The sequence below is a fragment of the Oncorhynchus keta genome, chromosome 24 (genome assembly GCF_023373465.1).
Source record: "Oncorhynchus keta strain PuntledgeMale-10-30-2019 chromosome 24, Oket_V2, whole genome shotgun sequence".
Classification (NCBI taxonomy): Eukaryota; Metazoa; Chordata; class Actinopteri; order Salmoniformes; family Salmonidae; genus Oncorhynchus; species Oncorhynchus keta.
The window spans coordinates 32,781,884-32,806,310 of NC_068444.1; the positions used below are offsets into that span (position 1 = coordinate 32,781,884).

Here is a 24,427-nt window from a genome sequence, read left to right on the forward strand (position 1 = left end):
CCCTATTCCACAAAGGAGACCCTTTTCCATGACAAACATATGATCTCTCAGGTTGCTCTCTGTCCAGAGGTGTATCGGCCCTTTTCAGGCGCGTAATGTCAGACTCTCATATCTCTGGCTCACGTGTCCAGTGCTCATCAGAGAAGACAAAAAGGGCTCCGACCCACTACCAGCCCCCTTTGGAGCAGGCAGCAGGGATGAGCTTTGGCCCACGTACAAGGCCACAGACGGAGCCTGCCTCTGTTATCAGGAGACCCCGGTACTACCATTATGCACATAACCATCATAACGGCGCCACCGGATTCTCTGGTCTGATGAAACTAGGGTCATCACTAGTTACCACAGACACAAAGACATAAACCCCACATATTTCTACAATTTATCTTCTTTAAAATGTGATTTTTAAACTTAACCCTAAACTTAACTCCTTACTTTATACCTAACCCTTACTTTAAATGACGACCATTAATTGTTTACGATATATTCAATTGTGACTGTGGTAACTAGTGCAAACCCTGAATGAGGAGCAGCAAGTGTGCATAACGATAATGGTGCAAACGTGGTAAAGGTCATCGCGTTGATTGACTGGACCAGACTCCAATGTTTTGGAAACAGTTTGCACCTTGCAATCGGTAGGCTAGATGTCGTGTTTTTAAGGCACTTTGACTTTAATTTCAATTATAATGAGGGTTGAACCTACCTATTTATAATTGCACAATCCTAAGCTTCCGATTCCATTTGCAGTCCATGGCTGCCTGAATACATAATTAACTTAGGCTGTTTAACAACTCATAATGGTAACATAGGAAATATGATCTAATAATGTTGTTAATTAATTGGTGTTGCGTTTATAGCACACTATATTTTGAAGATCTTGTTAATATGTTGGTGTAATAATCCTATCACTTGTTATATGAGATAATGTTGAAAAAGTTTTCACTTGGTGTCTCTCTCTCTGTGTGAATCATATTTACAGGCCCAAGTTACTGTTGAGCACAATTGTAATATGCCCTCTGACTCAATTTTCATTCATGAATAATGGAGTGATTGATGAATTGTTTAATTGGTTGATTGATTACTTCCACCCTCCAGGGAGGTGCGTGGTCGTATTCAGGCAGTGATCGCGGAGACATTTGACCTGGACCCATCTCTTCTGTACCTCACCAAGCCCACCTTCTTCTCACGCATCAACAGCACACTGGCCAAGACACAGCATGATGAGTACTGGCACCCTCACATAGACAAGGTAAGATTATTTTATAAAAGATAAGGTGTCATAATATAATTAAGCAATAAGGCCCCTGATGTATGACACAACGTGGAGTGCCTGGAAACAGTCCTTACCCGTGGTATATTAGCAATATACCACAACCCCCCCCAAGCTGCCTTATTGCTATTATAAACTGGTTACCAACGCAATTAGAGCAGTAAAAATACATGTTTTGTCATGCCCGTGGTATACTGTCTGAAATACCACGGCTTTCGGCCAGTCAGCATTTAGGGCTCGAACCACCCAGTTTCTAATATTACATCAAGAAGGTGTCATATGTTTTATGCTATGGTGTTGAATACTGCTTTCTGATTGGCTTGAAGGGCATTCTAGAGCGTGCATTATTTCCCTATAACGCATGGTATATTTGCACGGTTGAATTCAATGGCTATAGTTCATTTTTACATGTTGTGTTTTCAGCTGCTTTTGAAAGCAACAGTCAAATTGAAAACAGTATTGGTATTGTTGAATTCAATTTTCATAATAGCAAGCTAGGACTGATGGTTTGGTTAGCTAAACTAGCAAGTCTGTTTGTGTGGTTACCACGGCAACTACTGTATCTATCTAGTAAACTTCCTAGCTACTTCAGTGGATGTTGAACACATTTCTACCAGCAAATGAACACATTTCTAGGGACAAATCTGTTCAATTATAGCCATAGCATAAAAGGGATAATCAACTCGGGGCTCAATTAGTTCGCTGGAAAATAATGCAACTAGGTGGAAGGTCAGTTCCACTGCACTAGCGCGTCGCGGAACATACCTTCCACCTCGTTAACTTTTTTCTATAGAACGCATAGCCTCTCGTTGATTATCCCTTAAATATACACATATACACAGAGTATACAAACACAAACGTTTAAACTTTGCCTCTTTCTGCATTATCCTGTCTGATACATTTTACAGGGGCACTGAGACCTGACCTTTAAATTAAATCAAATGTTATGTCACATGCGCCAAATACAACAGGTACACCTTACAGTGAAATGCTTACTTACAAGCCCTTTACCAATAATGCATTTAAGAAATAAGTAACAAGTAATTAAAGAGTAACAGTAAAATAACAATAGCGAGACTATATACAGGGGGTACAGGGACAGAATCAATGTGCTGGGGCACCGGTTAGGAGGGGGGTGGCAATGCAAATAGTCTGGGTAGCCATTTGATTAGATCTTCAGGAGTGTTATGGCTTGGGGTTAGAAGCTGTTTAGAAGCCTCTTGGACCTAGACTGACTCCGGTACCGCTTGTCATGGGGTAGCAGAGAGAAAAGTCTATGACTAGGGTGGCTGGAGTCTTTGACAATTTTTAGGGCCTTCCTCTTACACCGCCTGGTATAGAGGTCCTGGATGGAAGGAAGCTTAGCCCCAGTGATTTACTGGGCCATACGTACTACCCTCTCACTACCCTTGTCCTTGCATCACACGGCCAGGTGTCTGACCTCCTCCCTATCGGCTGTCTTGTCATTGTCGGTGATCAGGCCTACCACTGTTGTCATCGGCAAACTTAATGATGGTGTCGTGCCTGGCCGTGCAGTCATGAGTGAACAGGGAGTACAGGAGGGGGCTGAGCACGCAACCCTGAGGGTCCCCTGTGTTGAGGATCAGTGTGGCGGATTTGTTGTTACCTACCCTTTCCACCTGGGGGCTGCCCGTCAGGAAGTCCAGGATCCAGTTGAAGAGGGAGGTGTTTAGTCCCAGGGTCCTTAGCTTAGTGATGAGCTTTGAGGGCACTATGGTGTTGAATGCTGAGCTGTAGTCAAAGAATAGCATTCTCACATAGGTGTTCCTTTTGTCTGGGTGGGAAAGGGCAGTGTGGAGTGCAATAGAGTGCATCATTGGTGGATCTGTTAGGGCGGTATGCAAGTTGGAGTGGGTCTAGGGTTTCTGGGATAATGGTGTTGATGTGAACCATGACCATCCTTTCAAAGCATTTCATGGTAGTCATTTAGACAGGTTACCTTAGTGTTCTTGGGCACAGGGACTATGGTGGTCTGCATGAAACATGTTGGTTAGACTCAGACAGGGAGAGGTTGAAAATGTCAGTGAAGACACTTGCCAGTTGGTCAGCGCATGCTCGGAGTACACGTCCTGGTAATCCGTCTGGCCCTGCGGCCTTGTGAATGTTTACCTGTTTTTAAAGGTCTTTACTCACCTCACTTTAGTTGTGTAGTCAAGATGTTTTGAAGCCTCCTTACCAAATGCAATGAATATACCCTTCTCCTGTTTCACAGTACAGTAGACCCTCTGACTGTAGTCAGAATTGTGTAAAGCATACACTTCCTCCCATCTGTGTTTAAATATCCCCTTTAATATTTATGAAACAGATTTCATATTCAAGTATGAAACTTTTGTACAGTAGTTATGCATCAATGACTCCATAAAAAGTACAGTATGGAACAGGAAAACCTATTGGATGTACTTTGGGGCAAGTAAAACTTTATTTTTTTCTCTCCAAAAAGTGATTTGAAATAGTCTTGAGGGTAAGTTGGTGGTTAATTGAAAGTTGCGTATTTTCTGTGAGATTGAATGCAGCTTTGATCACACATGAATATATCTCATTATTGTTTAGCCAGCAGGGCAATAGAATGAAGTGATTATTTCATACCAGAGTATGATTCCTCCCATTCCATCTTCCTGTGATGCCTCGACTGTGGGCCTCGGCAAAGCAGACTTTTTGGAATTCATTGGGTTATTCAATTGATAGGACTGTAAGAGATGTTTGTACACATTGAACACTACAGACAAAGGTCCCAAAGGATATGTCGGAATCTTATCTGTTCGCTAAGATGTGTGTGTTCTCCTATCTTTGAGCATTGTTCATTTGCTGATGCTCCATCGTGTGTGTGTGTGTGTGTGTGTGTGTGTTGTTCGCGTATGAGATATTCTGGGTATCTCCGATCATGATTTATTTTACAGTGCCCCAAAAGCTCATCATATCTCCTCTGAGTCTTCCGCAATATAAATTAATGTCACCTTATCCTCTGTCTCTCGGTTCCTCGACAGCTGGGAAAATGTCATCCAAAAACACCAGCTCTCTCCCCCATCTGTCCTCTCCACCCTGCCCCTTCCCCCTCCACCAGGATTAATTGGCCCAACCAGGCCCTCATTTAAATGTAAATTGTTTTAAGTGTCTGGGGTTGGTTTCCACCCCATCAATCATACTGCTAAGATGGTTTCATACACAGCTGCAACGTGTCTGTTCTCTGTACCGCCCAGGACGAATCGGCACAATGTCTGGCATGAAGACGTGGGAAACTAATGCAGTTTCCCCTAGGATTCTTTGGTAACTTTATTTGGGTAGTCCATCTGTAGATGCTCTACAGACTACCAGTAACATTTCTGCTAGCCCTAACCCTTAGCCTAACCCATATTCTACACCTAACCTTAACCGTAACCTTAGCAAGCAGTTGCTTATCAACAGCTGGTTTGTTGATAGTATGACCATCTACAGATGAACTATCCAAATAAAGTTTGATATATAAAAAATATTGTTTTGCAGCACTAGTGTGCCACTGTTAAATGCATATAAGGGGAAAAACTGCTATGTAAAACAGTGCAAAATAACCTTGCCATGGCCATGCTCACCCAGTGAGGACTGAAACACTATTGTGGGAGTATGTTCCCAAATTGAAGAAGAACATTTGAGTTATGTCCCTGATGTAATTTGGTTTGATTTAGATGGTTTTTAGATGTTTTATTTGTGTTTTGGGGCGGCAGTTAGCCTAGTGGTTAGAGCGTTGGGACAGTAACCAAAAGATTGCTGCATCGAATCCCCGAGCTGGCAAGGTAAAAATCAGGCAGTTAACCCACTGTTCCCTGGTAGGCCATCATTGTAAATAAGAATTTGTTCTTAACTGACTTACCTAGTTAATACATAAAGGATATATATATATTTATTATTGATTATGATTTTTTTATTTATTCATCAAACCCCTTGGCTAAACAAGCACTATTGTAGACTTGACAACTAGCAACAGTTAATCTTTCATATAGTCTAATCAAACATCACCCAATTAGATTGTATTGATTTTTAGCTCCTTAAATCTCCCTTGCTGGCATTATGTTGTTTGATGAAAATACTTGAATAAGACAAAACTTCCCAAATTGTCATCTGGTGCTGAGAAAATGGCATATAGGTATGAACAAAAAAAGAATCCCACTCGGTATTACTGCCAACAAGTGAGTGTATACTTTGTCTGCAGAGATTTAAAAACCTGTTGTGTGTTTACCAACATAACAGGTAACCTATGGATCCTTTGACTACACCTCTCTGCTCTACCTTTCTGACTACGGAACAGACTTCACCGGAGGCAGGTTCATCTTCATGGACTCCAATGGCAACCGCACTGTGGAACCGCGAGCAGGTACGTCTCCATACAATGTAAAACAGTTCCAAATCTAGTGGAAAACTCTTTGTAAATGCTATTCATTTGAACTATCCCTTTATTATTATTATTATTTATAACATTATTACTATCGCTTTTGGCTGTACATTGTAATCAGCGTTTAGCAGTGTTAGCAGTGCTTTTTAAGTGTCCACTCTCTTTCTGGTTAAAGTAGTGTTTATGTGTAGTCTAAATGAGCTCTAATCCCCTGTAAATGGGTGACTGTGTGGAAGTAAGGCCGTAAATGCTGCAGGATTAGCCGTGATCGTCTTTGGGGGGCCTCGTCTAATGCTGTTGTCAGTCGCTGTATTAGGTAACACTGTTGATCATGTTAACTCTCACTCTTATCCTCTTGGTAATTAATAGTCTGCATTTATTTATAGATGATTGTAAAGTATGGTGATTATGTGTAAACTGTTTAGTTTCAAGAGAAACGTGGTGGGATTACATATTATCTCTCTGTGCCTTGTGTTTGACACCACTGGTTGAGTGGAAGTGTATGACGTCCATATTCAGTCCTCTCCACATGAGACTCTGGGCTCTCACCCTTTCTCACTTTTTCTCTGTTCTGGCTCTCTGGCTATGGATTTATCCGCCTCTTGTAGTTTCTGAAACTGTCTATTTTGTGGCCTCCTCTCTTTCTTCCTACTATGTATTTTTCTTTCTCGTCTCATGGAATTGAGTTCTGTGGTCTCATGACAGTGAGTTCAGTGTTTCATCTGACAGACCTTCAGAATACACATGACCGAAGATATGCAAATGACACGTATGACTGTATGTGACTGCTGAGAGAAAGAATGGGTAAGAAAAAAAAGAAGGAAAGACCGTGAAGGCTTTTGAAGAGGGACTGCTGTGAATCTTCACGGCACACGACCGAAGCCCTTTATTTTTAAAATAGGGAATATACAGTACCTGTCAAATGTTTGGACAGGCCTACTCATTCAATGTTTTTTCTTTATTTTTACAATTTTTACATTATAGAATAATAGTGAAGACATCAAAACTATGAAATAACACATGGAATCACGTAGTAACCAAAAAAGTGTTAAACAAATTTAAATGTATTTTAGATTCTTCAAAGTAGCCTTGACGACTGCTTTGCACACTGTTGGCATTCTCTCAACCAGCTTCTTCAACACTCTTGAAGGAGTTCCCACTTGCTGAGCACTTGTTGGCTGCTTTTCCTTCACTCTGCAGTCCAACTCTTCCCAAACCATCTCAATTGAGTTGATGTCGGGTGATTGTGGTCAAATAGCCTTACACAGCCTGGAGGTGTGTTGTCCTGTTGAAAAATGATAGTCCCACCAGATGGAATGGCGTATCGTTGCAGAATGCTGTGCTAGCAATGCTGGTTAAGTGTACCTTGAATTCTAAATACATCACTGACGGTGTCACCAGCAAAGCACCATCACACCTCCTCCTCCATGCTTCACGGTGGGAACCACACATGCGTAGATCATCCTTTCACCTACTCTGCGTCTCTCGAAGACATGGACTTATCAGACCAAAGGACAGATTTCCAACGGTCTAATGTCCGTTGCTCATGTGTCTTGACCCAAGAAAGTCTATATAGTTGGTGTCCTTTAGTAGTGGTTGATTGGAAGCAATTCAACCATGAAGGTCTGATTTCACACAGTCACCTCTGAGCAGTTGATGTTGATGTGTATGTTACTTTTATTTAGGCTGCAATTTCTGAGGACTGGAACTCTAATGAACTTATCCTCTGCAGCAGAGGTAAGTCTGGGTCTTCCTTTCCTGTGACGGTCCTCCTGAGAGCCAGTTTCATCATAGTGCTTGATGTTTTTTGCGACTGCACTTGAAACTTTCAAAGTTCTTGAAATGTTCCGGATTGACTGACCTTCATGTCTCAAAAGTAATGATGGACTGTCATTTCTCTTTGCCTATTTGAGCTGTTTTGCCATAATATGGACGCAGCCCTATTTGGTAAAATACCATCTTCTGTATACCACCCCTACCTTGTCACACAACTGATTGTCTCAAATGCATTAATTAATACGTTTTTATTTTATTTCACCTTTATTTAACCAGGTAAGCCAGTTGAGAACAAGTTCTCATTTACAACTGCCACCAGGCCAAGATAAAGCAAAGCAGTGTGACACAAACAACAACACAGTTACACATGGAATAAACAATCACAAGAAATAAACAAACATACAGTCAATAACACAATAGAAAAGAGGTAAGATTTTTCCTAGCCACCGTGCTTTTACACCTGCATTGTTTGCTGTTTGGGGTTTTAGGCTGGGTTTCTGTACAGCACTTTGAGATATCAGCTGATGTACGAAGGCTATATAAATAAATTTGATTTGATTTTGATTTGATTAGGGAGGTAAGGCAATAATTGGGCTGTAGTGGCAAAATAATTACAATTTCGCAAATTAACACTGGAGTGATAGATGTGCAGAAGATGATGTGCAAGTAGAGATACTGGGGGGCAAAGGAGCAAAACAAATACAAATAAATTATGTGTTTGTGTATATAAAAAAAAAAAATATATATATATATATATATATATATAAATAAATAACAATATGGGGATGCGGTAGTTGGATGGGCTATTTACAGATGGGCTATGTACATGTACAATGATTTGTAAGTGGCTCTGATAGCTGATGCTTAAGGGGGAGATATGAGTCTCCAACTTCAGTGATTTTTTTTTTTTTTCCAATTCATTCCAGTCATTGGCAGCAGAGAACTGGAAGGAAAGGCGGCCAAAGGGGAAATTGGCTTTGGGGATGACCGGTGAAATATACTGTACCTTCTGGAGCGCATGCTACGGGTGGGTGCTGCTATGGTGACCAGTGAGCTAAGGCGGGGCTTTACCTAGCAAGGACTTATAGATGACCTGAAGCCAGTGGGTTTGGCGATGAATATGAAGCTAGGGCCAGCCAACGAGAGCATACAGGTCGCAGTGGTGGGTAGTATATGGGGCTTTGGTGACGAAACGGATGGCACTGTGATAGACTGCATCCAATTTGCTGAGTTTTGGATGCTATTTTGTAAATGACATCGCCGAAGTCACGGATTGGTAGGATAGTCAGTTTTACGAGGGTATGTTTGGCAGCATGAGTGAAGGATGCTTTGTTGTGAAATAGGAAGCCGATTCTAGATATGCTTAATGTGAGTCTGGAAGGAGAGTTTACAGTCTTACCAGACTGGATCCTGGACTTCCTGACGCTCCGCCCCCAAGTGGAAAGAATAGGTAACAACACATCCTCGACGCTGATCCTCAACACATGGGCCCCTCAGGGGTGCGTGCTCAGCCCCCTCCTGTACTCCCTGTTCACTCAGGACTTCACGACACAGCAGTCTGCCGATGACACAGCAGCCTGATCATCTACAGGAGAGTTTACAGTCTCACCAGACATCTAGGCATTTGTAGTTGTCCACATATTCTAAGTCAGAACTGTCCAGAGTAGTGTTGCTAGGCGGGCGGGCGGGCAAGTGCGGGCAGCTATCGGTTGAAGAGCATGCATTTAGTTTTACTTGCATTTAAGAGCAGTTGGAGGCCAATAATTGTATGGCATTGAAGCTCATCTGGAGGTTAGTTAACACAATGTTAAAAGAAGGGCCAGAAGTATACAGAATGGTGTCGTCTGCGTAGAGGTGGATCAGAGAATCACCAGCCGCAAGAGCAAGATCATTGATGTAGACAGAGAAAAGAGTTGGCCCGAGAATTGAACACTGTGGCACCCCCATAAAGACTGCCAGAGGTCCGGACAAGAGGCCCTTCGATTTGACACACTGAACTCTATCTGAGAAGTAGTTGGTGAACCAGGCGAGGCAGTCATTTGAGAAACCAAGGATGTTGAGTCTGCCGATAAGAATGCAGTGATTGACAGAGTCGAAAGCCTTGGCCAGGTCGATTGCGATTATGATATCGTTTAGGGCATTGAGCATGGCTGAGGTGCACCCATGACCAGCTCGGAAACCAGATTGCATAGCGGAGAAGGTACGTTGGGATTCGAAATGTTTGTTAAATTGGCTTTCTAAGACCGGGTAGGATGGATATAATTCTGTAACAGTTTGGGTCTAGAGTGTCTCCCCCTTTGAAGAGGGGGATGACCGCGGCAGCTTTCCAATCTTTGGGGATCTCAGAGAATACGAAAGAGGTTGAACAGGCTAGTAATCAGGGTTGCAACAATTTCGGTGGAATATTTTTGAAAGAGAGGGTCCAGATTGTCTAACCCAGCTGATTTTGTAGGGGTCCAGATTTTGCAGCTCTTTCAGAACATCAGCTATCTGGATTTGGGTGAAGGAGAAATGGGGAGGCTTGAGCAAGCTGCTGTGGGGGGTGCAGAGCTGTTGACCGGGGTAGGGGTAGCCAGGTGGAAAGCAAGGCCATCCGTAGAAAAAATGCCTATTGAAATTCTCGATAATTGTAGATTTATCGGTGGTGACAGTGTTTCCTAGCCTCAGTGCAGTGGGCAACTGGGAGGAGGAAAGAAATTCCACAAATTAACAAGGCACACCTGTTAATTGAAATGCATTCCAGGTGACTACCTCATGAAGCTGGTTGAGAGAATGTCAAGAGTGTGCAAAGCTGTCATCGAGGCAAAGGGTAGCTACTTTGAAGAATTTAAAATATTTTGATTTGTTTAGTGCTTTTTTTGGTTACTACATGATTCCATATGTGTTATTTCTTCTATGTAGAAAATAGTAAAAATAAAGAATGACCCTTGAATGAGTAGGTGTGTCCTAACATTTGACTGGTACTGTATATATGACAGGGAGGCAGGTGATGAAAAAAGAAAGAAGGAGAGGGTGAGCCTGAATGGTTTAAAACGGGGAATAACCTGTCCATTTTCAGAGCCCTCGGAGTCCTCTGCTGAGCCACATTACATTATTATATGAGAGAGCAGACGCAGCAGAGCTTAAAACTGATCCGCTGGGGTTTGGAGTATGAAGATTGAGTGAAAGAAACTCCGGCATAATTCATGATATTATTCAGGAGAAGTTATTTCCAGGTTGCAGCCAAGTGGGAGAGACGTGTGCACTGTATCATTGAATAAAGATCACCCCCCTTCTGTGGTCTAATGATGCAGTGAACCCCACACTGAGATAATTAGGGCTGTTTGAGATAGCAGTGGGGAGAGGGAGAGAGACAAATATTTTGAAGAAAGAGGGAGGGAGGGAGGGAGGGAGGGAGGGAGAAAGAAAGAGATTGAAAGGGGAGAAACCGATCAGGAAGGAAAGGAGAGATTGAGGTAGAGGCATAGGAGGAGAGATGCAGATCTAGGGATCGGAGGAAGTGGCGAAAAGGGCATGTCTGTCAAGTCACAGGAATTAATGGGCCTGTAGGACCAGGGGGATTCTATACAGGTGGCTCGTCTGATTGGTGCTTTTAAGACCACGAATCCCAGTCGTCCCTCTGTGGCTCTTCAACTGGGGGTCTTCAACTGTTTCTTGCCCAGGGACCCCCTCCCAGGCAAACCGTGACCCAGGGACCACCATCATATATTAGCCAACCTCATGTCAATGATAATGGCAAGGAGAAGTAATCTTTTTTTGTACTTTTATTAATTAATAGATTTGGTAGATAGTTTTTCATTATTTTGACCTCTCTACATTATAGTTGGAAGAGGAAGTGTAATTTTTAACAGCCTGTTAGCTAGAAGGTAACTCCAAACACATTTTTGCTCAGAGCAGCTGTTAAGCTGGTTTAACAAAGGTTAGCCATGTGTTGGCAAAAATCTATGTCAAAGTCAAGAAAGGTTACAAGCAGCACTTGCCGCAAGATATTCTCATATTTTCTACAGTAGGTAGTTTATGAAATCAAAAAATATTTAGTTGTTTCTAGCGATATTCTTAAAAACATAACTATTTTTCTTTTAAATAATTTTGTGTTAAATATTTTTGGACCTCCCTGCAGTACCTATGTGGACCCCTAAGCGGGCTGCGGACCCCCAGGTGACCAGGTGAATATCTTAACATTTTTTTAACCTTTTATTTAACTAGGCAAGTCAGTTAACTTCTTGCGTCGAGCCATCCCGGATCCGGTATCGTGACTACAGCCTCAAGCTCATTACCATAACGCAACGTTAACTATTCATGAAAATCGCAAATGAAATGAAATTAATCTATTTGCTCTCAAGCTTAGCCTTTTGTTACCAACACTGTCATCTCAAAATATGCTTCTCAACCATTGCAAAACAAGCATTTGTGTAACAGTATTGATAGCTAACGTAGCATTTAGCGTTCACAGGCAACATTTAGCGTTAGCAGGTAACATTTTCACAAAAAACAGAAAAGCATTCAAATAAAATCATTTACCTTTGAAGAACTTCGTATGTTTTCAATGAGGAGACTCAAATAGCAAATGTTCAGTTTTTCCTGAAAGATTATTTGTTTAGGACAAATCGCTCCGTTTTCTGCGTCACGTTTAGCTACGAAAAAAAAACCTGTATCCAGGATTGTGTAAATCTATCCGCAAGCTCAGTAGCATAACACAACGTTAACTATTCATGAAAATCGCAAATGAAATGAAATGACTTTATTTGCTCTCAAGCTTAGCCTTTTGTTAACAACACTGTCATCTCAGATTTTCAAAATATGCTTTTGAACCATAGCTAAACAAGCATTTGTGTAACAGTATTGATAGCCTAGCATAGGATTATGCCTCTCTTTCAGCATGCAACATTTTCACAAAAACCAGAAAATAATTCAAATAAAATATTTTACCTTTGAAGAACTTCAGATGTTTTCAATGAGGAGACTCTCAGTTAGATAGCAAATGTTCCGTTTTTACAAAAAACATTATTTGTGTCGACTAATCGCTCCGTTTTGTTCATCACGTTTGGGTAAGGGGAAAAAAAATAAAAATAAAATATTAAGTCATTAAAACGCCAACTTTTTTCCAAATTAACTCCATAATATCGACAGAAACATGGCAAAACGATGTTTAGAATCAATCCTCAAGGTGTTTTTCACATATATCTATCGACGATAAAATCCATCGTGGCAGTTGACTTTCTCTTCTGAAGAAATGGAACGCGCATGGACCTACAGATTACGCAATAATTTCAACACAGGACACCGGGCGGGACACCAGGTAAATGTAGTCTCTTATGGTCAATCTTCCAATGATATGCCTACAAACACGTCACAATGCTGCAGACACCTTGGGAAAGGGCAGGCTCATTCCTGGCGCATTCACAGCCATATAAGGAGACATTGGAACACAGCGCCTTCAGAATCTGGGGCATTTCCTGTATGAAACTTCATCTTGGTTTCGCCTGTAGCATTAGTTCTGGGGCACTCACAGATAATATCTTTGCAGTTTTGGAGACGTCAGAGTTTTGTCTTTCCAATGCTGTCAATTCCATGCATAGTCGAGCATCTTTACGTGACAAAATATTGCGCTTAAAACGGGCACGTCTTTTTATCCAATAATGACATAGCGCCCCCATAGGTTGAAGAGGTTAAGAACAAATTATTATTTACAATGGCGGCCTACCCCGGCCAAACCCGGGCGATGCTGGGCCAATTATGCGCCGCCCTATCGGATGTGATTCAGCCTACCCCTGCTGTAGACGATCCCCATTGTTCTCCTATTAGCAGATCATACAAGGATATATCAATATGTACAAACGGAATATTTACAGACACAAAGGGTTCTTTACATCCACAACGCAGGAGTTCGTTACTTTAACACTAGGGGTCTGCACATAAATCAACCCAGGCACTTTAATATATTTATGAGACTCCGAGATATACAGTTTAAAATCAGATTACTAATTCATGCATAACACACCTGGCAGTTTGGGGAGAAAGAAAGTGACAATGTGGATCATTAATTATGGTGGTGTGGGAGGAGTAGATTAATTGTCTGGAGGATAGGGATGCTTTTCTGCTGATGAGAGTGTGGGTGGTGTAAAGTTTGTAGGCTAAGCAGCTTCTACTGTCTACAGGGCTGGATGAGTCAGACACCTGCATCTATTAATAGCCTTGAGGTAGCCTCCTTTCCTCCTTCCCTTCTTGCCTCGTCTCTCTCTACATCAATGGTCTCCAACTCACATCCTGGAGAGCTACTGTGTGCAGGCTTTTGTTCTAGCCCTGCACGTCTGTTTCAAAGAATTGATTAAGCTTCATCCATTATTTTTCTACCACACTGCTTTCTCCTATCATGTTTTTTCATATGAGTGTAGATAAAGGAGAGGAAACTAAGGAGTGGATGCCACTACAGCCACTATTGAGCTGCAAACATTATTGAGATGTACTTTAACTTAGAGATAAGTGTTCTTTGTCTCCATGTTCAATAGCTGCATTTTCACAGGCAGCCCAATTCTAATATTTTGCCCAGTTATTGGTCTCTTGACAAATCAGATCAGATCTTTGACAAATATTTGGCAAAAGATCACAATTGGCCTGCCTTTGTAGCCAGGGCAGACTAGCAAAAGCTACTAACCCTAACTCTCTCCCTCCCTTCCCCTCCCTTCCCCTCTACCAACTGAAACTCAGCCGAGGTTTAAATAGCCTCTAAAATACAATAGCCTGTGGGGCCATGGGCACAGCAATATCAGTGGGTTGGTTTGGAGTCTGGCTGATAGGAGTCTGATTGGATTTGCTCACCAGCAGCGTCTTAGCTTTGTATCTGGTCTCATGGAGAAATGTGCATGGCCACGCTTGAGCTTCACTGATGTGATTATGCATGAAAAGATAACTTGCTGTATATCCTCCTGAATGTTGGCACTGCTCCATAAATCTGTAAGCCGCTAAGCTAGAGGAGGAGCAGGGGCATGTAAATTCTATTCATTCAACTGAGACTGTGTCATGAAGAACATGAATGGTTGGAATACTCATTGACCAATTGTGAGGCAAGACTGGAACTATCCATGTTATAATTGATTTGATTAAAGCTGTCTCAGATTAGATAATATTTCTACCGTCTCTTATTGTATCACTAATCCATTGGCTTGATATATAGTCAGGTCCAAAATTATTGGCACCATTGATAAAGATGAGCAAAGACAACTACACAATCGATAATACGAATACTGAGCTATATTGTATTTTACATTTTTTTTTGCAAAGTGTATTTTATACTAATACAATTGCTCAGAGTAAGATTTTAATAAAAATGTGTACTTATAAAATTATTTTCTCTCAGAAAGATAGGGGACAAAATGATTGGCTCCCCTGTTTTCAATACCAATACCTTGTTTTCAATACCACCAAGCCTTTTTCAAAAATATTTTATGAGATTGGAGAACACATTGGGAGAGATCTTTGACCATTTCTTCATACAGAATATTTTCAGATCCTTGATTTCTAAGCCAAACCCACCACTGGCCTGCGTGGCCAAATCACTATTTTCATTTATTTTCTTTTTTGTCAGCCAGTGATTGTCAAGTATAACTGCTATTTAATAAAAACACATTTGGTATCTCCTGGCTTCCACGCACAGCCTACAAGCCATTGATGCAGACCTTTTGAAATTCCATTTAAAAAGTGTAATAAATCCATTTACTATAGCCTACACTATCACAATAAACCCATTATTTATTTAAGACTGGTCTAAATAAACATGATATGAAGAAAATGTAGTATTTTTCAGAAGGACAGAATAGCATTCTCTTATGTTAGGCCCTGATCTGGCTATGCCATATGGCTGTGGGCTACACTAGTTAATTTAGCAGACAAGATTTGCTTAGAATTCGGAGCCTTTTGCGACCAAAGTGGCCGCTGGGCCCTTGGGCTGAATATAATAATCAGAATTCACGTCTCCCGGCTGCTGTGTTCCGAAGCGCCTCTCACTCACATGGTTCTCTCAGATATCTCAATTGTTATTAGCAAATGCCTGTCAGGTGATCGGGTCCCTCTCACAGGAATCTCAGTTCCGCAGTAGGCTACAAGTGAAGACAAATGCATCCGGGAAGCAGCTGCATGCGTCCCTCATCAAATTCCGAGTTTCATATTGAAGCTGTTAGAAGAACTCTCCAAATTTAGCCTACTTTTTGTCAGCCAACAAGATGAATAGGACTAACGAACAGCAAAAGCACTGGCCTCTGTCAATCTACTATACCCCATAGTATAAAAGTTGACATTTTATTGGTCAACTTGTCCTTCTGTGCAATAAATAAATATTCCAAACATACTCTGGGACAGTTGTGGGATGCGATAGATCCCAAATTAATACAACCACTTGCATAAAAACAACCAACATTTAAAAGCAATTAGGCTGATGCAACCGATCAGAATGTTTATCTTAAAATGTTGATAAACTATTAGGATATTTCTTCACGTGAATGTTATGCATATAATGCATATAAATATCTTATTTTTTAGGGCCATGAAGGTTCGGATAGATTTTTTTTCCCTTTAATAAATAAAATCATCACTTAACTGCATTATTTTGTTTACTTGGGTTATCTTTGTGTAATATTTCAGTTTGTTTGATGATCTGAAACATTTAAGTGTGACAAATGTGCAGAAAAATAAGAAATGAGGAAGGGGGAAAATAATTTTTCACAGCACTGTATGTTTGCCAGTTAGGCTATACACCGGTTGCAAAGTGGATTAATGTGCTTAAATTGAAGAAGTTTGAAAGATTATTGGAATCTGTGTGTGTAGCCGACAGGTAGGATGGCTGACAATAGTGAAGGTGAACAGGTGGTCACGGGTCAGATGACTGAGAGGAATTGAGGAGACTGAAGCAGAAATTACGTTAACCACAAAGTGGTATATTTAATGGTTAGTTTTTTTGTTTGCTGCATAACAAAGGAAACAGAACAACATGTATCAATTTCATAATCCCAAAGTCAAATCATAATAACAATCATTCTCATTATTTACATAATGAATTAGTTCAGCAATTCAGTTCAATATGAAGCATGATTGAGTCATTTAGGATCGTAACCGTTCATCATAATCATAATGCAAATAAATCGATCAATTACTCAATCTATAATCTTAATCAATTTGATCTCAGGATGATCAATTTTGCAAATAATAATTACATTTCATATTTCATATTTCCAGATGTGTCTTATGTACATATCACTTCGTTACATTTGATCATATATCAATGGTTTAATTGTGCCGTGATGATCTGTACGGCCATGATCATTGTCCATTGGTATAACACAATAGGTTTGAAGCGTGCTCGGCAATCTGCGCTCCGCAATAACTATAAAAAATATCTGATGGCCCTCTCTCCCGAGCGCAACAGATAGTTCAGATGAAAGATAAATCCACCAAATATGTTATGTTGATTTGTCAACACACATAGTGTCTGGATTAGAAGGAGTTGGGGGAGAGAAAGCAGCGAGGTCGGGGGCTGTGGCCGTTTCCTCCTTTTAATGAGTTGAGATCTGTCTGACATTTCCACCCGACCTAATTAAAGAACTCTTGCCCAGCTGCGCAAGCGGCCATGAATTAAAGGACGATTCCACCAACTCCATTGGCCTTTTCCACAGCCACCTCGGGATCTTGTTGAATTCCACACTCCTCATAAAGCTCACCCCTCCATGTCCTCTGTCATCTCAGGGAGAGGAATTATCTGGGCAAATGGCCAGATATACGTCAGGTTCTTTACCTGGATCTCCCCTGATCGAACACGACCATCGGTCTCAGGCATGGTCTAGGTGATATGGCCCACCACCCAGGAGGCTCAAGGGAGTAGAGGGTCCATTATCATTACTACTTAGCCAGTGTCCAGGCTGGCCATTTCCCTCCTCCATTCCCCTCTGTGCTGTAGGATTGGTAAGTAATCCCAAATGAATTGGGCCCAGAAATGGTCAGCTAAGAGGCCAAGCGAGCACGGGCCAAGTCCCCAATTTTGGGCACAGTTGATCCGGCTGACATTCCGTGCAGGCGTATTGGTGCTTGCGAGGACTCCTCATCCTCCAAGTATCTAGTACTTTCACCTCATCTCCCCATATACTTTCTCTGGCCCGGTGGAGAAGCTTCTCGTAACTCTTTATGAGGAGGCTGGTGAGAGTGTGTCTGGAGTCTCGGATAATTGGATGGATAGCATCAGGATCCAAGACTTATGCTTGGCACAGCCTCCCTCCAACTCGGATCATTCCGGGTATTTGGTCGTACTTTGGGGCAAGTGAGAGAAGACTGCTATCCTTAGCCACTTCCTTACCGGCTTTCAGAGGTTTTAGCTCCTCAGGGAAGCTGACTGCTTGGGCATACTACAGGAGGAGTGTCTCTGCAGTGAGGGAGGTGGGTATGGAAGCCACCCCATCTGAGGTCTGGTTGGTGGCGGTGATCAGATCCTGCAGTGTTTGGGATTGTGCTGGGTCAGGGAGAGCTGTTGTTGGCTCAGTAGAGATCTTGTTTTGTCTTTCCACCAAAATCCATGCTGGGTCTTTTTATAAATGGCGGGTGGGGAAGTGAAACTATTGCGTGATAGTGAAAATGCGTGATAGTGAGAAGGAGAGGAAATGTGTGGGGAAACTGCTTTTTTTCACTCGATCTGTCCAACTTATCGCCTTGTAAATAAAACACTATAAAGAGTTTTATATAATGTGTCATTACATACCTATTTGAAGGTTTGTGTTGAATTTGAATCGGGTTTTTAGGGCGGGGCTAAAGTGATCTTCAGAAGTAAACAGCGGCTTTGAGAGTCATGATCACTTGCAGTGACGACGCAAAAAATGACTAGGCATCCCCCCTTACCCCTGTCCCTTTCTTGTTTTTAAACGATGAGAGAAGTGCTACACCTGGTGGCGAGCGATTGTAAGACAGAAATAGTTGCTTTATGCATGCTGTATTTTACGACATGACACGTCACGATGTAACGGAGGGTCCGTTATTGAAACTTTTCTCCAATACTATAGAGCCATTACCATGTCGATCAACGCTTGAATAGAAATGCAGTTCACACCCCAGATTTTAAAGTCAACACAGTCGCTACAGTCCCATTAGTTTTCTTTACAGCCTCGTTTGAATGTTGCGGTTGCTCACATTTGTACGGAATGGGGTGAGTTTGGAGAAGCCTTGTTACCATCAACAGCATCAGAGCTTGGAGAAGCCTAGTTACCATCAACAGCATCAGAGCTTGGAGAAGCCTAGTTACCATCAACAGCATCAGAGCTTGGAGAAGCCTAGTTACCATCAACAGCATCAGAGTTTGGAGAAGCCTAGTTACCATCAACAGCATCAGAGCTTGGAGAAGCCTAGTTACCATCAACAGCATCAGAGCTTGGAGAAGCCTAGTTACCATCAACAGCATCAGAGCTTGGAGAAGCCTAGTTACCATCAACAGCATCAGAGCTTGGAGAAGCCTAGTTACCGTCAACAGCATCAGAGCTTGGAGAAGCCTAGTTACCGTCAACAGCATCAGAGCTTGGAGAAGCCTAGTTACCGTCAACAGCATCAGAGCTTGGAGAAGCCTAGTTACCGTCAACAGCATCAGAGCTTGGAGAAGCCTAGTTACCGTCAACAGCATCAGAGCTTGGAGAAGCCTAGTTACCGTCAACAGCATCAGAGCTTGGAGAAGCCTAGTTACCGTCAACAGCATCAGAGCTTGGAGAAGCCTAGTTACCGTCAACAGCATCAGAGCTTGGAGAAGCCTAGTTACCGTCAACAGCATCAGAGCTTGGAGAAGCCTAGTTACCATCAACAGCATCAGAGCTTGGAGAAGCCTAGTTACCATCAACAGCATCAGAGCTTGGAGAAGCCTAGTTACCATCAACAGCATCAGAGCTTGGAGAAGCCTAGTTACCATCAACAGCATCAGAGCTTGGAGAAGCCTAGTTACCATCAACAGCATCAGAGCTTGGAGAAGCCTAGTTACCATCAACAGCATCAGAGCTTGGAGAAGCCTAGTTACCATCAACAGCATCAGAGCTTGGAGAAGCCGAGTTACCATCAACAGCATCAGAGCTTGGAGAAGCCGAGTTACCATCAACAGCATCAGAGCTTGGAGAAGCCGAGTTACCATCAACAGCATCAGAGCTTTGGAGAAGCCGAATTACTGAACGGTCACATAGAATATGAATGCAGTCATAACCATTGCTGTGGTGGTAATACGGTCACCATTAACAGCCCTAATTGGCACTTGGATTCAAACCGGTGCTTGGATTTGAACCAATGGTCAGATGACATGAAAATAGAGCTCTTTGGCCATGCACACCAGTGGTGAGAAAGATGGTGGAAGAGAACCCCATATCTACTGTAAATATGGTGGTGGATCTTTATGTGGTTATTTTTCTTACGCTGGTCCTGAGGCCCAAAATCCACAAAAAAATGTTTAGTTAAACACAAAATCATTATTTTGCAATGGCCATCTCTCTGAACTTGAACCCCATTGAATACATGGTTTAAATTGAAGAGGGAAGTCCTTAAGCTCAGACAAAGGAAACCAAGAATCTGGAAAGATTATTTTTGGAGGAATGGCCTAAGATCCCTCCCAAAGTGTTCTTCAGTCTCATAAAACATTTGAGAAAAAGGCTGTGTCTTTATACTTGTGAGGTTTTGAAAACACGGGCAATAATTTTGACCCCTATCTTTTTGAGTAGAAAATATTAAATCTCTTTCTCTGGGTAATTCTATTAGTATAAAATAGTATAATTTGCTTTTTTTTGTTGCATACAATATAGCTCAGTATTTGTATTCTTTTTTTGTGTCTTTTTTGCTCATCTTTATCAAGGGTGTCAATAAATTTGAACTTGACTGTAGTAGCTGACATTCACATGATCAACAATAGTGCCTTTTCACAATAAACGTTTCAAATATTTTACATTTCCCAGGTTCGAGAATAATTATTCTCCAATGAAGTGTTCTTTACCGTTACCTATGACTAATACCATTAATTTATTAATACCTGAAATACCCTCCTTTTCAGTGAAGGGAAAAGCAATCGTTTGTCTATTATAGCTCTTGTCATTTCCACTAGCGCTCTCTCTGTCTTTTGTTTAGCTGTCTTACTGTTTCTCCCCCCATTGTCTAGTTTTTCAAAGTGTAAATTCTATTACCGCCTCACGCTGATTTCCCCTGCCATCCTCTGCTAGCAGACAGCTAGGGGGACTTATATAAATCACACACAACTTTCCTCCCAGATAATGCTCTATAAAAAAAACAGACAACTCCAGCTTTATATTTAAATGGTATGACAAAAACACTCACAGGAAAAAAAAGGGGGGGGGGATCTGCCCTAGAAAGACACGTTGCTATTGCAGTGAACAGCAGCGTGTAGCAGAAATGGTGTAGAAGTGGACATACTTTTTTTAAGGAGCTTTTGAATCCTTTTACTTTATCCTGCAGCGACTTTTTCTTAGCTGACCTAGCCAATCTCAACAGTCATGTCTAAGTAAAAAAGTTGGCTTTAGACGCTAGAACCTGGTTGCCTGGCTACCCATCCTTATCGATCGAATCGCTGATGAGTTTTGTTTTGCACAACGCCCCTCATTTTGAAGTCACACAAACGACTTCTAGGATGGCAGTTTCAGACCGAATGGATGTAGCGATCGATAGCAGCAACGGAATTTCATTCGGGGTGAGTCGTCAGGCAAAGAACTTGGTTACAACCAATGATTCATATATACACTATGTGGCGGTGCTTTGAAGCCACCGCACCTCCATATTGGCACCCCCACTGTTGTAACAAATATTTTGGTAGCTATAGAAATGCATTTATTAATGTCAACATTTTGTTTTTGCCACATTTATTTGATTACAGACACCATTATATATTGTAATTATATTATGTGCGCTAAACATTAATCTTTATATGATTATCCTTAAAGTATCATTTAAAGTTCTATTGTTACTGTCCCCACTGCACTCCATTCATTCCTATGGAGGACTGCTCCTTCTGGGGAGTGCCAACATGGCTGCCCGGTGGCTTCAAAGCCTCTTATTGGCCAATGCATAGCATCGGAAATCCAGGGTTTGTATACTTCATTGGTTTAAACCAGTTTGTGTGACTGCCTATTAATATTTGTTTTGTTCCGATATCTCAATAACATCTCTGTCTGTTGGCTTTGGAGCTCACTTCTGCACCAGCTCTTCTGTCTCCATACTGCCACTGTGTTACTGTCCCTTGATTGTTTTCTCTCCTCTCTGTTACTCCGTGTCACCTCGTCTCTTCCCCTCACTTCTTTCTCTCTCTTGCTCTCACCTTGTCGGTTCTTTTGTATGTATCTGGCTCCGCTGCGTCTTTCTCTAACTCTCTTCCTATACCATCTTTTACATTGCCCATGTCTCCTTGTCCTCTCAACCCTTATCTCGATTTCTCTCCCTTCCTTTATAACTCACTACTTCTTCCATTCTTCTTTCCTCACAGCAATTTTGAAATCAGATTTTTAACAGCCACAGTGTTAAATGTAACACTTTCTTAGTGTGTCTGTGACCCACCGAAGAAAAAAAAAAAGTGTTAAACTAACACCCCCAGAGTGTTGGGTCCCTAAAACCGTGGTTGTTTCAAAGTCTGACTTAAAGTAACAATTTTTATTAGACTTTGTTACACTTTCTCAGTGAATAACCATGTAGTGTCACAGTAATTTGTTTGGGTGTTTTAACACTATAGGGTGTAAAGCCATATTTGCATATTTCCCAGAGTGCCTTTTGACTGGATGTTAGTTATCCACCCATGACTGTGTTTGTTAGTGACAGTGACATGGTTGTGCATTAATTAACTTGTAGTGCTGACACCTTCACCAAGTGACTGCCTAAGTGAATGTGTTTGAATTAATAGTAATGGCCTAGTATTCCTTAATGATATGGTCTTAAAGTCCAGGCTCATGTGCCACATCAGACCTGCAAGTCACAATATGCTGGCTTTCAAATGTTTATTTTATTTAACTAGGCAAGTCAGTTAAGAACAAATTCTTATATACAATGACGGCCTAGGAACAGTGGGTTAACTGCCTTGTTCAGGGGCAGAACAACCGTTTTTTTTATTTTTAACTTGTCGGCTCAGGGATTTGATCTAGCTAGCAACCTTTCTGGTTACTGGCCCAACGCTCCAACCACTAGGCTACCTGCCGCCCCAAAGTGATTTGTGATTCCTATTGGAATCCAGCCAAAGGGAGGATATTCAACAATTGTATCACCAACAACCTGCGTTCAAAATGACTGCTATGGTAAAGAACTTGATAAATAAGACTACCTAAACCATCTCAGTAATAGGTGCAATGAGTCCAACCACTTACATATTGGATAAGTTTAGAACAATTTCAGTAATTTATCTTTGTATAGCATAAGATCAATTCATCAATCAATCAATGTTCATGCAGAAACATAGATGTTAAAACAATCTATTCTGAAAATCCACCAGCAACAAACAAAGCACTCTGAGTTAACGGAGATTAACTCCACACAGTTGAGTAACAACACCATGCCGTGTTGATTCCACTGTGATTCAAATAAGACTGCAGATAGCTTCCATTTCAATCCCACTGGTGTTAACCCCACTAGAATCAACACTCTGATATAACACTCAACACTTTTTACCTCAACACCGGGTTTTGAACACTTGTACATTCTCTGTGCTCTCCCTCTTTTTAACCCCCAATCTTCTCTTCTCTCCCTCAAAGGTCCCTCCAAGGTCTGATGATCACCACCCCATATCGATCCCCTCATTCCTAACCTCTCTTCCCCTCCAGGGTCAGAGAGACGTCAACCCATCTTCTGACCCCTCTTTCTCTTCTCTTCCAGGGCGAGTGTCGTTCTTTTCCTCAGGGTCGGAAAACCTTCACCGCGTAGAGCAGGTCTCGTGGGGAACGCGCTACGCCATCACAGTCTCCTTCACCTGTGACCCCGCCCACGCCATTTCAGACCCCGCCATGCCCATTACCTCTGTGTGACAGTGTCGCCCGGAGGACTCCTGCAACCCAGAGACGGGAGAGAAAAGGGTGGTGAGGAGAGAAAAGAGGGGGCAGATACGTGATTTTCCCTGATAATTCAGCAACACCTGAAATAATATTTTCTATATCAGCATCTTATACTTAAACAGAAATGAATGCTTTTTACTTTTCTATGTGGTGCTGATCACATCACTGATGGTAGAGGCAAGGAGAAGGACAAAGGATAATACACACTGGTCTCAGATCAGTTTTATCAGTGCCAAAGTAAACAGGGTGTACTGCTTTCTGACAATAGGATTCCACTTACTACACAGTGTGTTCTTCACATTATAAATTAAGTGATTTAAAAGTAAATTGTTTTGATACAATGTTTTGCCTTTTTTCTTTTCTTTGTCACATTTCCATTCCATGGTTGTCTCTATACTGATTGTGTTGCAGAAGGGGTCAAATGTAGTCCGGGTACCAGTCTCTTCAGCTACCATTCCACTCCTCGCCACTCCTCCTTGGCAATGACAAAATGTGTCAAGGTGTGGAATGTTAGCGAAAGAGACCGGTACTTAGGCTAGGTCAAATGCCTGTGCCCTCTATTTCTATCTAATTTCAACTTTGCCTTGTTTATTCCTCTGTTTGTTTCTCTTTCAATATTTGTGCGCCAATGGTTTCTGCCCCACTAGAAACTGAATGGCTCAAAGCACAAACGGGTCTCAGAGAAATGGGCTTTGGAGAGGTGGAGTAGTGGTATTTGTACACCTCTTGACAACTTTCCTATTCCCTCATGTGAAAGTATCAACCTGTCGAAGCACCAAAGGGCACTTCCATGCCATTCACTCTCACTTACATAGGGAATGTGACAATGTGTTTTCTTCTGAGAAGAAACCCCACAGTTGAAAAGTAATTAGTATTTTTATGTGTCAAGCTTTATCATTTGATCAAATGGGATATTATTTGAAGATTGTCTGTGGGATTTGGAAGAAATAAAAGAACCTGAAGTAA

At 41.7% G+C, this 24,427-nt stretch overlaps 1 protein-coding gene across 1 annotated transcript in view; it reads left to right on the forward strand.

Moving 5' to 3' along the window:
- uts2r2 (urotensin-2 receptor 2) overlaps nucleotides 1-24,427 on the forward strand; it is a 33,153-nt gene extending 8,726 nt beyond the window's left edge. The window contains exons 7-9 of the mRNA XM_035734491.2: nucleotides 1,093-1,246; nucleotides 5,510-5,633; nucleotides 23,286-24,427. Coding sequence (XP_035590384.1) covers nucleotides 1,093-1,246; nucleotides 5,510-5,633; nucleotides 23,286-23,434 — 427 coding nt within the window. The 3' untranslated portion in view covers nucleotides 23,435-24,427. The remainder of the gene's footprint in view (nucleotides 1-1,092; nucleotides 1,247-5,509; nucleotides 5,634-23,285) is intronic.